Source organism: Strigops habroptila, chromosome 4, assembly GCF_004027225.2.
Source record: "Strigops habroptila isolate Jane chromosome 4, bStrHab1.2.pri, whole genome shotgun sequence".
Lineage (NCBI taxonomy): Eukaryota > Metazoa > Chordata > Aves > Psittaciformes > Psittacidae > Strigops > Strigops habroptila.
The window spans coordinates 76,366,178-76,380,736 of record NC_046358.1 but is presented as its reverse complement, the minus strand read 5'-3'; the positions used below and the strand labels follow the sequence as shown (position 1 = coordinate 76,380,736).

Genomic DNA, 14,559 nt, shown 5'->3' with positions numbered 1-14,559 from the left:
ATGTTACAGGCCTCATCTTCTGCATCACCAACTAAAGAGCAGAAAAAACACTACTGCAAACAAGTCACGTAGATTTTAATTGCTTGGCATCTGGGAAACTAAGGCCCTATAACTCACTGTACAGAATATTGCACATATGATAGTACAGACTGAACACTTACAGGATCATTTACTGTTTCAGAAAACAAAGGTGGTCGTTCTGGAAAACAACACAGGATGAGCTGTACAAGTAACAGGATAAAGTAGATGCAGAAGGTGGCATAACGAAATGCATCCACTTCAGCACCCTACAAAGGAAAGTAATATTCCAATTAGCAGGACTGAGGAATTTCTTTAAAACAACATGTTACTATTAAACATAAACCAGCTGTAAATTCTACAAATGTTACACTACTCAACCCCATGCAAATTAAAGTCAATGTCTCTATTGGTTAAGGGAAGGTAAAGAGAGGGGGGAGGAGATGAAAGATACCAGTTATTTTTAAACAATCGCTCTGATAAACACACAAAGCATGAACTTCTTCTCTGTAGAGAAGTTCTCTTTAAGACATGGTTTGTACCAACACAGCATGCCCCAATTTGAAGTCAAGCTATTCTTTACAGGAGTAAGGCATTTATGCACTGGATGATAAGAAGTTTTCAAGGTAAATTTATTATTTACTATGCAGATAAAAATAAGAATTAGAGGAGCAGAATTTAGATTACAGTTTGTTGCACTGTGCTCAAATTCCAGAGTTTCTTCCATTTTTTAGACTAGGACTGATACATAAAGCATAAGCCACCAAAATCAAAGCACAGGACAGATAGACACACACTCCCACACTCACCAGTAAAATCCCACTCGCAACAGCTAAAGACAAAAGTTGGCTGAAAGTTCTCAAAATTCACATTACAGCTTAAAGGTTTCAAGAAATCAAAGTGATATGCTGTTTTCAGGCAGCTCCACAATTAATCTGATATTTGAGGTGGCCTTACGATAAAGCAGACTGACATAAAAATATTTCACTTGTACACTTTCATTTTGTCTCAGCAGATGAGACTACATAACCATTAAACCAAGTGTTTCCATAAATCCACTGTACAATCAACAGGAAGACGAAGTAAACTCCCAGAACAGTTTTCACATCAAAGATTATACACTTTTATTGTACTCAAGCAGACACATCCTCTTTCTGGAACAGCTAGCAGAATTTTCTTGGCAACTGTTGCTGCAGTTAAGATCACTATGGATTTCACTAGCATCTCTAAGCAAGAGCCATTACGTCTTTCTTATTTTGCTTTTGTTCTTCAAGGAATGAAGGTATACTGAATAAATCATTCACTGACTTGACTGGCACAATTAGAAAGCAACTAGTCTATCTCTGCAGTACTTTGGATTATTTTCAACTGAATGAGGCCAGCAATCACTTACCGTATTTAAGGCATGTTTTATTTTGGATCTAAAAACCACTGTGGCACATGACAATGAGATGAGCCAGAAAATCATCATGATGCCTGAAGATTGGACTCCTTTTATTCTTTCATATTGTATTAAAAATGTGGCAAGCAACTGTAGACAAATAAGATAAAAATACATTTACATGCTTTAAGTTTTACAACATTATACACATATATATTATACAAGGTACTGTGTCAATGTGTGCTTATTTAATATTCCAAATCCAGTATCTCCCAGGAACACCCAGAGATTTTAAGTGTAATTCAAAAATATCTTTAAGTATTAAATGCTCTGGAGCAGTAAAGATAAGAAGTGGACAAAAAAGTGAAAAAGAATCTGTATTACACAGAAGTAAATGACCACATACACAAAAGCACTGTCAAAACCTGCCAGACTTTACTACTTTAATTTTCTGGTTCTATATCACAAGTCAACATGCAGTTATAGTGACACTATATCCTTTCCAAGAATTTCCTGACCAGTTCTTTTTAAAATAAAAATACTTCTTTCCATACAAGCCACAACGCCAAACAACACTGATCAAATATTACTCGATTTCTATATTTTGTGTGCTTTCAGAGTCCTTTAGGAAGCTGGTACAACTTAGTAATCTCACTTGGCTGCTGCAACATGCATTTTCAATCAGCCCAACAACGGCTTGAGAATTGCACTATTAAATGACCACAAACTATCTAACATCATGCTCTTGCATCTGTCAGCATGCTTTAGGGCAGTTGGGTTTTTTTGTTTGTTTTTTATTGTTGTTGTTGCTGCTGCTGTTGGGGTGGTTGTGTCCTGTCCCCACCTTGAGTATCATGTTTAATCACTACCATTCCAAGTCTATGATAAATATAAGGCAACTGTCAATAAATGAATAGCAAGGCATTTTTGCATTTTCCTTGAAACGGAGGCTGCTGGTGTGAAAATAAACAATACTTGTGCATCTAGGTAGAAAAGAGTTAGCTGGGGATACCTGTGTGCCTCGTGGCATTTAAGGCTTTCCACCATGCCATCAAATGAAAACACGCACTTAACGAATGTTATATGCAAGGGTTTGTAGCAAGAAACTTAATAATGCAATGCCTTCGACACTCTTTTACTAAGTGCAGTGTGATTTGCATTATCTAGGTTTAATCAGTTCTCCCAACTCGATTTCTCAGCCCCATGCTTGAGTCAAGCTATTAAACGAACAGCAGCTCAAGCCTGCCAAACTAAGGCAAGACAACTAGCACTGGCTTGTGTGCTGATATGCAACACATAGCACAGCTGGCTTGGGAAAAGGGGAAGGGGGTGTCCTAATTCTTTATTAAAAAAAGTGGACATTTCAGAGTAAATATTTCACAGTTCAACTGCAGACTAAGTCTTTCTGTAAATACTGTAGTTTAAAGAATTGCAACACTGAATAATACTAAGATGTATGTTATTGCTTAAGGCTTCGCATGAACAAAGGCCGTAAAAGAAAAACTTACCATTGTTATACCCAATACTGTCGGCCCAACAAGAAAAAATGGAGCTCGAAAAATATTTTGACTTCTTTCCCAGAAAGAGTAGAAAAGGTCTGCCCAGCAGACTATCCACAGTATTAAGCCCAAAGCCTGCAATACAAAAGTGTATTTCATACATCAGTTCACACAGATTAGGCAGCACAATATATACATGAACACTAGATGTTCTGTGCCAGTAGAAGAGGAGTCATAATTAGATCATCTCTTTTGGGCAATTCTACAACATGCTCAAAGGAAGAGTAATTTGGCTTTACCTACTGGATCCCCACTAGAAGAAAAGTGTTCACTAATCTTTAGTACCATGTAATTCAGTGTATTATGAAGCAGAAAGCTGGTGAATCTCATTGCTGAATAACAGATTGCAGAGGGAAAATCTCTCCAATACACTATTCTATTATAGTCCTTAAAACTTTTCTCTTATTCTACAGGGGGCAAAAAAAAAGTAAGAAAACCTTAAGTACCTATTTCACAACAGAAGTGGAATAGAATACCTGCAGCAGCTCTAGGAATCTATGCTGTGTAACTTAGGAAGCTGACAGGATCATAAATTCTTTTTATTATTGAAATAAAGGCCTTGAGATTGAGTTGCCTTAAAATAGTCTTCTCCATCTGGTCTTACAAAGCATTTGCCTCCTTTTTTGCTCTGTCCTAATATATTTTAGAAAGCCTACTGATAAAAGGGCAACAAACACATAAGGCGTGGAAATCAAACACAAGTAGAAGAAGTAAGTTACAGCCTAAGTGTGCACACAGGCCAAGACCGATGCTCAACAAAAATAGCATGCTAAAACATAGCTGAGAATAGAGTCAAACTTCCAGATAAGCTGAAAAGATTCTGCTTTTAAGAAGTCACATACCGTTTTGGCTTTGTTGAGGTTTGACATCTGTATGTATCCCCTGTCATGATAACGAAGGTACAGGAAGTACACTGGGAAGCAGACCCACAGGTAAATGCAAGGAATCCAGACCAGGACTGTGTTCTGAAAGCACTGGGTGAAGTCTGGATTTTCTGTGTGCCATGTCAGATTCCAATCCTGGGGAGAAAAAAATCAATCAAGTTAAAGAAAAAGCAAACACAGAACTTCAGTGTTAAAATAAATAAATTAATTCATTCATTCATTTAAAAAAAATAGAAATAGCCACTACCTGTCTTCTTGTGTATCTCTTGTTGTGTATTTATTTCTACTTCTATTGAACTGGCTCCATTCTGTGGTGTATCTAATTTTATTGCACTTTTTGTAGCTTAGAAGCTTTAAACCTTCACAAGATGACATTGGTTATACACAGCTACCATAACACATAAATGTAATACTGGGATCTTTCACAGTACTGATCAGGATCTTTAACAGTATTAATCAAGGACTTTCATATTATCATTGCAGAAAAATGACATGACAATGCTAATCTCCCATTATAATCACTGTGCACGCATGTATAAATACTCGGATACACCACATTCCCAAATTTCAATGTGGAAACATTATCTGGCACACAGTAAAAGTGAACAGCGCAAGACAACACCAGTTCACTATTTGTAATGTTGTCTCATAGCTCCCAAGCTGTCTGCAGCAAACCCAGTTGCGACTTTCTGGTAATTCATAACAGGGCATAGAAGGAAATAGAAGGCTTGCCCTTGCAGCCTGTTTCCTACTCAACAGGAAAATGTAAGTCAAAGTAACTCAGTGTTTTCCTATTTCTCTCAACACGATTTTCAAAAACAAGATAAACCACCATACAATCAACCAAAATTTACAGTAATAAAAACATGATCACAATTTCCATTACTGGTACAAGGACTATTTACAATGACAGACTATTGAGTAAAATGAACTTTCGTACCATATTTATGATTGGCTTCAGTTAGGGAAATCTCCTGCAGGAAATTTTACCTTATAATTACTGACTTTGCTGTTAAATTATCACAAGGGACACTTCCTCTCAAGTGCTGTAGATTTCTAACTCTCCAACAAAATGATGCAATACAGAGATATCGCTGCTGTAGGTGGACTGCAATAACCAACAGCCAAAGCAGAGCTGACAGGCTTCTGCCTAAAGGCTGCACAGCCAAGAGTAGCAGTCCCACGCCCAAAGGCTCAGCGTCATTTTCAGTTGCAAAGCATTTTTTCAGCCAATTGCACAGCTTACGACCGCACAGAATACCAGTACCAATACTGGCACATAATGGTAGTCAGTAATCCTCCTCCTCTATAAAAGCCTGAGCTAGTCACAGAAATAAGTGCCACCATCCACATTTTATAGATGAGGAAACAGAACCAAAAGGAGCTGTAGTGTCTGACCCTTCTATTCCAACATCAAAGCTGGAAATAGATCCCACTGCTGAGAACTGCTATACTTTGATCCGTATTTGTCCCCATCTTCCACTGATTAAACAGTTTCAAACACAATCATAATGAGAGGAAAATAGATCTGAAGAGAAACAGAACATACAGCTTGAAAAAATTTCAATTTGAGGATAACCAGTCATTATTTTAGCACAGAGCAGGTTTCCCCTTAAATATGACCGTTCCATATTAAGATGTTTGTTGCTTGGGGGGGGGGGGGGGGGAGAGATAAGAAAAAAGAAAAAACAACCTTCTTTTGAAAAGGTATTAACAAATGTATTTTCTTTCCCCACTTCCCTCTCAATTTCTGTCAGAATCTAGGACTTTTTCTCTGTTAGAAACAACAGACAGTATGCACAGGACACACAGCTGTTACTTTTCTCCTCTATTTTCACAGCATTCTAAAAATTCTTCTCACTTCATACCATTTTTAATTTGCCAGTTAAAAAAAAATTAAAAAAAATAATTAAAAAAAAATCTCTGAACTTAACACAGCCAATCCAAGGAAATGAACACTGGTAGAGCATAAAAATGCCTGATTATGTTTTACTGTGTCTGCATACAGGTCAAGGAAATTGTTCGTGACAAGGCAGCGGCTGTGAGGTACTGTGGGCAATTCACATGCTTATTAAGTTCCCTGACTGCAGAATATCATCAGAAATTTCAGCTGAGTCATCCTTACATTTAGCTACTGCACGAATGTTGTTGGCTTTCTAAGTCCCAGCTGCTCCGCTCCAGCACAACAACCAAGAAAAAGTCTCATGACTCTGCAGAACAGTTTACAATTCACAAATTAAGACAGTTCATAGGATTATACAAGTAAATTGAGAGGATGTAATCAGCTTTACAACAAACAAACAAGAACACTGATATTTTATGGAGTAATTTTTTTTTAAGATCTACATACTGCTTCAGAAAGTTTTTCAGTATTTTTAAATGCTTGTTGTAAAATGAATCAGGCAATTACCAGAAAGGACAGAGCGGGTAATGCACATGTCACTGCCACATGGCTAAATAAAAGAAGGAAGTGCTATATGCATGACTGCTATGCATATTGGCTGGAGGATGTTCTAGAAACGTGCAATCTCTCATTTCACTGTCATACTTGCATGTTTCTGCATGAAAGGCAAGAAGGTACAATGCAATGGTATTTCAGGGTTAAGGACAAAAAGTTGGGACAACAGGGTGGCTTGGAGAAAGATTACTGCTAGGATTTAACAGCTGCAGCAAGATGAGTGTATCTTCTTTCACATTTTTCCAGGATTTGATCCAGAGGCTGTTGATATCAAATAGGAGATTGCTTAGGCTTAAACACACTATTATTCTCTGTACAACAGAAATGGCTACACACAGGTGAGATGCAGAAGCCCCTTCCATCTCACATTCATTTCAGATGACAAAAGATGGGGAAAGCATGCATAAGAAGATAAACATGGTGGCATTTTTTCCTGCCAATTCCTTAGGTGCTGTTCTGTCAGGCTATGTCCACACAAGGCAGTAAGCACAGGCAGGAACAGAGCTGTAGACCAAATACTTCCTGCTGAGCACCTGATGCCCTCACAAGATGTCTTTCCCCCATGTTCACACAATATGAGTTGCAGGCACCCCTGCAGGCTGACCAGACTGTTCATCAGCCTCTGGGAGCATGCTTCCCAGTTAATGCCTGTTCAAAAGGCACTCAGGCCACTCTTGAGTGAACCAACAAGCAGGGCAGGGGACTCTCAGGAGGTCACATCAGAAGCAGGCTACCAGTCTGAATGGAGATGCTAATGCCTTCAGTGTGCAAAGTCAAGAGGACTTCAACCCATTATGAAAGAAGGGCACACCCTAAGTCCTATATGGAGGATACCATAGCTTTATGCGGTTCAGTCGTGCCTGGAAAGCATGTCACTCATCATGAAACCAACATGTACTTCTATTCAAATCACAATGTTCAGTTAAACAAGTACAGACTAATTCTGCCAGTTTAAAGTACACGCTTCTCTTTTGCTTTATAAAAACCCAGAATCAGAGTTTTATTTTTTTTCCCAGCACAAACCAGTATTCTTTATGGATCAACACAGAAACAGTCACTGAAGCAGACCCTTGTACTTAACAGATGTTAATTAGCAATTTAATGACTTTTTTCTGACTTGAGTTTTAGAAACACTGTTTTAGAAGTTCTGTGAAAGCACTAAGTTGCCCCATTTTCACATCTCAAAGATTAAATAGCAATTTTCACTCTGACTGACCAGCTAACCCTTCTACTTTGCAAGAGCACATCAAGTGACAAGAGATCCAAGTGTCCACTGAAAGCCTACATAAACTAGTGGTCTCCTGTAATGAGGGAGGAAGAAAGAAAGGGGTTAGGTTTATAGCTATCAAGACTGTATAATCTGGAAGCAGCCTTTAATTTAAAAACGACTGTAGGAACCCACAGGAGAAGAATCCTTGTGTGACTCCTTTTTCCCTTCTTGGTAGATGTTGGGAGACAAAAGATCTGCTTCATTTTACACTAGTTCAGAGGAACCACATCTCAACAGATGTTACATAGTTTCAGGTTGGGGTTTTTTTCCTTTTAAAATCCACAGACAATTTTAAAGTTTCCTAGAATAGCAAATGCATATTTTTAAATTTATCTGGCCTATTTCTCAGTTTTCATTTCCATCACCAGTACTGCAGCTGAAAAAAAAAAATACCAGTCCACAGTTTTTGTGCCCAACAGCACATTTCCTCTTATGGCACAAAAATCTTCCTATCACACCTGCCGTGAAACCTTCTATCTCCAAGAGCGCAAAAAATGCTTGTCATTCCCCAGAATCATGTGGACTGATTCACATGTAAACCACTTATTTAACAGTGCATAAACTCCAGGAAAATAAAGAACTATATTAAATTTCTATCTAAAAATTCAGGAAGAGGCATGATAAAAATATTGGCAGGGGTGCAAGACAGAAGTCCCAACACAAAAGACCAGTTATTCTGCCTCTGCTGAGGAAAGGAAGACTACAGAAAAACTGCATGGCCCTGGTGCACCCCGCCTGAGGAATAATGACAGTATTCGACCCTGGACAGGACCTTGTGGCTGGGTGCCCCTCCTCTGGCAGCCAGGAAAGACTGTTAAATGAGCAGCCAGCGGCCTCCTGTTCTCACATCAATAATCCTATTTGACACACAGCACATTTTAGAATTCTCACTGGCAGAAAAGGAGAGACCAAAATCGCTGAGTTTCCTGCCTGCTGTGCACAAGTGTGCTAGAGATACAGGCTGCCAACCTCACTGTTAAATTCACCTGCATGAACCAGCTGTGACTGAAAAGCAATATAAACATTTACCGCACACCTATGTGAAAAATTAAATTGCAAAACCACATTGGAATCTTAATATCATGGTCGACACTCCTTCAAATGGAGTTCTACATTGACACTGGCGTGTACCAACTACTTCAGTATCCCCCACAGAAGCACCTCCTTTGTAATACCAAGACATCATAGAATGGTTTAGGTCAAAAGGGACCTTAACAATCATCTAGTTCTAACCCCTCTGCCGTGGAGAGGGACACCTTCCACCAGAACAGGCTGCTCAAAGCTTTATCCAACCTGACCTCATATGGTTTCTCAATCTTATTTTCCTAACAGTAAAAACCATTTTTTGTTTAATGTAATGCTTACATTTAGTAGAACACAAGTAATTAGCTCTCTCAAGCACTAACACTGAAACTGAAGCTGACAACTTTCATTATAATAGTATTGCCACTTTCTCATAGCAAAAGGAAGTCTCACCATCTGGCAGCTCTAGATACGATATTAAAAAATTCCCCAGTGCAGCACCTATAAACCCATGAACTGACTCAACCATTCTGCCTCAGACGCCACGAGGCCATCAGCTTTTAGCCTACACTATCTAAAATAGCAAATTTCCTGCCTGCCTATCCTCATATCTGAGATTGGCCTGATGTGGTTGAGCCTACAGCCCCAGAAAAGCTACTAGTATCAGCAGACAACAGGAGATGGGGGTGCAGAAAAGGACTTCTCTCTTTCGGGCTGCTTTAAAGGAACCCTGACCTTATTTAAAAGTCCCCAATACCACCATTCTTCATTAAAACTAATAGTAAAAATAGTGACACTGTTGACCACGTTGAGAATTAAGGAAAGCAATGAACTACAAAGTGATCCAGGTTTTCCAGTAGGATAGAAGGAGGTCTGTTTTCAAGTAATGAATTTAAAAGAGCTCTCCAAGTTATTTAGTTTGCCGAGTAAGTTTTATTCAATTTAGCTCTAAAGCTAAATTTTGAAGACAGACTGAAATAATGTTCTCAAAACACCGTAAATATAGCGTCTTGATTTTATCATTCACATTTTGGATAATGAAACATGCTGAATCTCACAATTTCTCTAAGAGCATATTTAGAACAGAGCCTACAACAAGCACAACCATACACCATCTTCACCAGTGTAACATTTGGCCTGCTGCACTTGCTGTTCAGGCTAAATCACAAGAGGTGACAGGTTGCTAAAACAAATAACAGATATTCATACAAGAAAAATCCTCCAGAACTCCCAAAAACCGCAGCAGAAACACCCACACCTGCAGCTCTCCTGTCTGCTCAGCAATAGTCACAGGAACAAGAACAGACAATAAGATCTCTGATAGGGCCAAACAAGGGGCTGAGGTATACGACACTACAAAAATCACAAACTTTCTATTTACATGTTTATTAGTCACTTAAAAATACTATGCAGCTTATATTGGAATTATTTTGGAAAAAGTACTACTTGCATTAAAGGATCCAATGGCTCCAGTATCAATTCCACATGAAGTAGCATAATATACAAACATACCTTAGCTGACATCTATTTCCTCTAGCTTTTTTTCTTTACAAACAGTGAGTTTCCCAAAATGCATAGATCTCTCCTGTGACAAAATGTACCTCTGCTGTGATGCACAGAACATGAGCTCATGCTGCATTTAAAGCTTTCAGTACACTGCCAATTCCTCTGAAGTCCTGTACTAACTACGTTACTGGTTTACTGGTTTATTTTATCATCTAAGGGTGAACTCTGCAAATAGGAAGTAGCAGAAAAATTTAAAACACTTGAACAGATTTTACAATAATATCTTTCCAACAGCTACTTCCTACACTTAATGAAAGGCAGCCAGGGATGTTTTTTTATTTTTAGAACTCTCTAAACCAAGATTCTACTAAAAAGTAAAAGTCACACAACCAAATATTTGATCTTATTCCCAGACTCTAAAACCTACTTCTGCAAGGAGAAATGACAAAATTATGCTCCTGCACAGAACTCTACCACTTATCACAAGCAGTGGAAGAAATGAAGCATGCCAGAATGCTGATTTGGGAAGAGACTTCAGGACTTCCCTTCATATTCGCATATGAGGATGGGTGCTCATATCCCCACAAAGTTATCAGACATTTATTAAGGCAAATAATAGCCCGATTAGATCAGTAAGTTTGTGAGGTTTTGTTCTTCTACTGCCATGAAGGCAAAATAAGAAATACTAATGGTAATTACCACATTGGGATGCAAGAATGGAGATCACATTCACCCACAGAAAAAAAACATTGCCACAAAACAACATTGTTAGAGCAAGAGGGGGAGCATTAAAAAAAAAAAAAAAAATAAAAAAATCTTATAATAAACAGGGGTCCTAAAATTTTTAAATCATTTATATAAAGAAGATTGGGGGGGAAATATCAGTAAGTGTTTCTAGTGACAGGTAAACACCCTTAATTTCTCATGTTTTCTATTAGAAATGGTTTTAGCAAGATGAAGTTCTCAACAGTAATGTCTTACAAAATGCAGATTTGACTAGTTAACACAGCTAAGAAAAAGGCTCTACCTTCCAATACCTGTTTCTGAACTTAAATCAGGTGTCTGCACTTCCTTGTCCAAAACCCAAACATCAGTATTTCCTAATGTTCACAAAGAGATTAAATCTTTGGTTATAGACAGCACTGCATCAGCTGAAACTGTGTGTAAAATGACAAGAAGAAAAACAAAAACAAAACCCCATGTTTTGCTTTTGTTTTCCTTTAGCCTAAAATAAGAAGTTCCTGCTGACAAGTTACCAGAGAAAGGTAAATTCCACCTGCAGCTGTGGAATTTACAAGAGCTGATCTTTGTAATCCAAGAACCCAAAAGCCACTGAATTATGGCTATTTTTTTGTGTCAGGGAAACATACGACAGATTACGTCAGCATTCGCAAAATTAAAATGTTTAGCCTCTTTCGACAGACATAGCACTTCCAGACCCTGCAAGTACCATGAGACATTTGGCCACATGACAATATTTACCATTCAGTTTCAGAATCAAAAGGATGGGTTTTACCCATCTGTAAAGTTTTCACTGAAATCACTCTTACTTACAAGGATACATGAAAAAGATTGCTGCTCTCATCTCCTTTTTGCACCAAAACCAGGACTTTTGCTTGATAATAATGCAGCAGCCTGCATATCGAGTTCAAATACCGTGAGAAGTTTAAATACAGCTGGATAATAACCCTACAAAGGGCCTGAGATAACCACTTAAGTTGGCATAAACTGTATCCGAAACTACCACAGATGCAAAGAGTGAGAAAACAGTAATGCATGGAATTCTGACTCTATTAAAAGAAAGCAAAAGGTCAGTACCCGGCAGCAGGCTTTTTAGAGATGTGACCCAGAATGACTTCAGTGCAACCCCGGTTAACCTTCACTTAGTCCCAGTATAGCAAAGTATCTCAATGCAAACTGCATTGTAACTGCATGGAACAGCGTAAGTTATTCAGGCGTTCTGCTGGGGTTTTTTCCTCATTTAACTTTTCTGAGCAACCTTGAACTGGCAGCTGTAGAAGGACAGCTCATCTGTTAAGAAAATCTCCATCCACAACAGAATGTCAGGCTTAATTTTCCTGTATTTCCCGTAAATTGATCTATTCTGGATCAAGAGAAATAAGCTTAATTTCTAATAGAAGTTTAATTTCTATGCAAATTTAGACCAACAGGAATGTTTTACAGGTTTAAACAAGAGAAAGCTGACAGATAAGCTTCTGGTTTTCACCACTAAAAACCCCACCAACCACCAAATCATGAGAATCAAGCTATCAGCTGTTTATTATAATGAAGGCACCGTCTTATGTAAAGGTTTTTCTGTTTAACACACTGCTGCTGCTCCTTCTCTATTCCAAATGCTGTCCACATATGACCTGCCTGTGTCAGCAAGTGTAAGTTGTTTTCTAATCTGCACACTCCTAAAATTCTGATCACACATACATTCATAAACTTGGTACTTTTACAACTAAAGGAAGAGTATAAATTCATAACTTTTATCAAGCTCACTCAGCACCACTCTCAGCACCTCAAACTCCCTCCCTAGCTCTGCCACAAACACACTGAGAAAGCACTATTTTACAGTGCAAAAAGCTGCAGGATTCCAAGGTACATACTAATTTACTGCTTGTCTAATGCATGAAAGCAGAAGCCACAGACCTTCAAGAACATGAAATTACTCCTTACATAAAAAGTTTGGTTTTCTTCCAGAAGTCTGTTTTAGGAAAACTATCAGTGTCCCAGTGTCCTCATAAACAGTATACCCACAGCAGAGGTTTACGTCACACAATATCACTTTACAAATGTCAGCTAATCATTATTATAATTAATTATAATTAATTCACTTATTAAAGAATATTAATGGATTTTCTCCTTAATAACATCCTATCAAGCCACATTATAGTCTTAGAAGATCCTAACATGTCTGCAAACAGCTGAGAGAGGCTGGTAGATCTCCCCTAAATACAACGTCAACCCAAATACAAAACATAATACATTGGGACAAACACTCAAGAAAATACATTTATTAAAGCAGGCAAAACAGTCCTGAAAGCCTCACAACTCTACACAACAGCAAGAGAAGCAGAGCCCAATCCCACCAAGTTGATGCCTGGATTTTGTGTGTGAGGCTTTGCCTCACCTTTCTCATCCATTCTGTTTATGTCCTGTAGTTTGGTTCCATATGAAGAAGTGCTATACTTAGAACAGTATGTGGATACAATTTCTTTATTAACAGAGAAGAGGCTCCACAAATGCTTTCTGTACTAACAGGAAAGAAAGAGGCCTGGGTTTACACAGTCAGACACAGCTTGGACCATTACAGGACTCTACAGTTTTCAAAACAAAACAGAGGAGATTAAAACTTGCTTTTCTCCTACAAGTGAATGGAATTACTTGCTTTCAATTCTCCCTCAACAACCAGAAGTCCAACTAGAAAAAGGGGGGGGGGGGAGGGGAGGGGGAGAAAATCTTCACTAAGTTCCCACTGAGATAAAGAAGAATTAACTTCTACCTATATTAATTTTAAAAAGCACATCTTTGCCTGTGAAAGACATAATAGGAGCTTATACACATATCAGCCATTTCTCTCACATTCCCTTAAGTATAAGCAAGAACCTCAAAATTTCAGATTCTATTTGACTTACCAGCATCTTCTAATGGATACATAACTAAGACTTCCTGTAACTCCTGGCAGAGCACTGGGGGAGGGACTGTCAGGAGCTGCTTGTGTGAGTGTAAACTCACTTTTTCACCCGTATCTCCTACTTCTTTTTCATAAAAGTCATATTGGGGATAGCCTTGAAAACTCTAAATATCACAAAAACTCTTATCCTCTTCCTTGAGCAATTTCAAACATAAGACGACTTCTGTAAACATGGTACTACATAGTTTACAAGCTCTGAAAAACTGAAACTACCGCAAAATTTTACTCCAAAGAAAGGAACACCAACAGGGTATTTCAAAATTGAACTCCACTGAGATCATTGTGTGAATATGCATATATTCAGACAGCTAGGTCAGCAGGCCGAAGTGTACAGCATGTTCTACATCTGCCTTGGTGCTTATCCTGCTCACCTAGAATGACTGAGTTCCTCACCCCACTTCGCTTTTTTTGCATGCTGGTACTGAAGCCAGGCAGACTGCACTCATGCACTAGTGACACCCTAGGCAAAGCTATCTCAGCACATCATTCCAAAAGAGTTTTCAAGTTTAAACAGGCCCTTAAAAGTCACTGAACTGAGAGCAGTGCAAATGTTACCCCTAACCCACTAGGGTTTTTTTTAATCTCTTACAGTCATCAACAGCTATTAGTAAATAGTTACTTTATCTTATGCAGCTGTATCTTTCTTTGTGTTATGGATGGGATACTCATTCTAAGATACTCAGTGATGCTCAAGAGAGGAAGGATGAAACAGTACCCTTCCAAAAAGGGAGTATGGTTCAAAGGAACTAATAAAAACTCG

General features: G+C 38.4%; 1 protein-coding gene across 5 annotated transcripts in view; it reads right to left on the bottom strand.

Moving 5' to 3' along the window:
• The window catches only part of ABCC1 (ATP binding cassette subfamily C member 1), a 54,021-nt gene that overhangs the window by 36,782 nt on the left and 2,680 nt on the right, over positions 1-14,559 (bottom strand). For 4 of the 5 annotated variants that reach the window (XM_030483340.1, XM_030483339.1, XM_030483337.1 and 1 more), the window contains exons 2-5: positions 3,801-3,977; positions 2,908-3,033; positions 1,412-1,549; positions 162-287 (exon numbers count right to left, since the gene is read on the bottom strand). In XM_030483340.1, the coding sequence (XP_030339200.1) occupies positions 162-287; positions 1,412-1,549; positions 2,908-3,033; positions 3,801-3,977 (567 nt within the window). Of the gene's footprint in view, positions 1-161; positions 288-1,411; positions 1,550-2,907; positions 3,034-3,800; positions 3,978-4,782; positions 4,804-14,559 lie in introns of those variants that run through there. The other variant, XM_030483336.1, reaches the window with a different exon arrangement.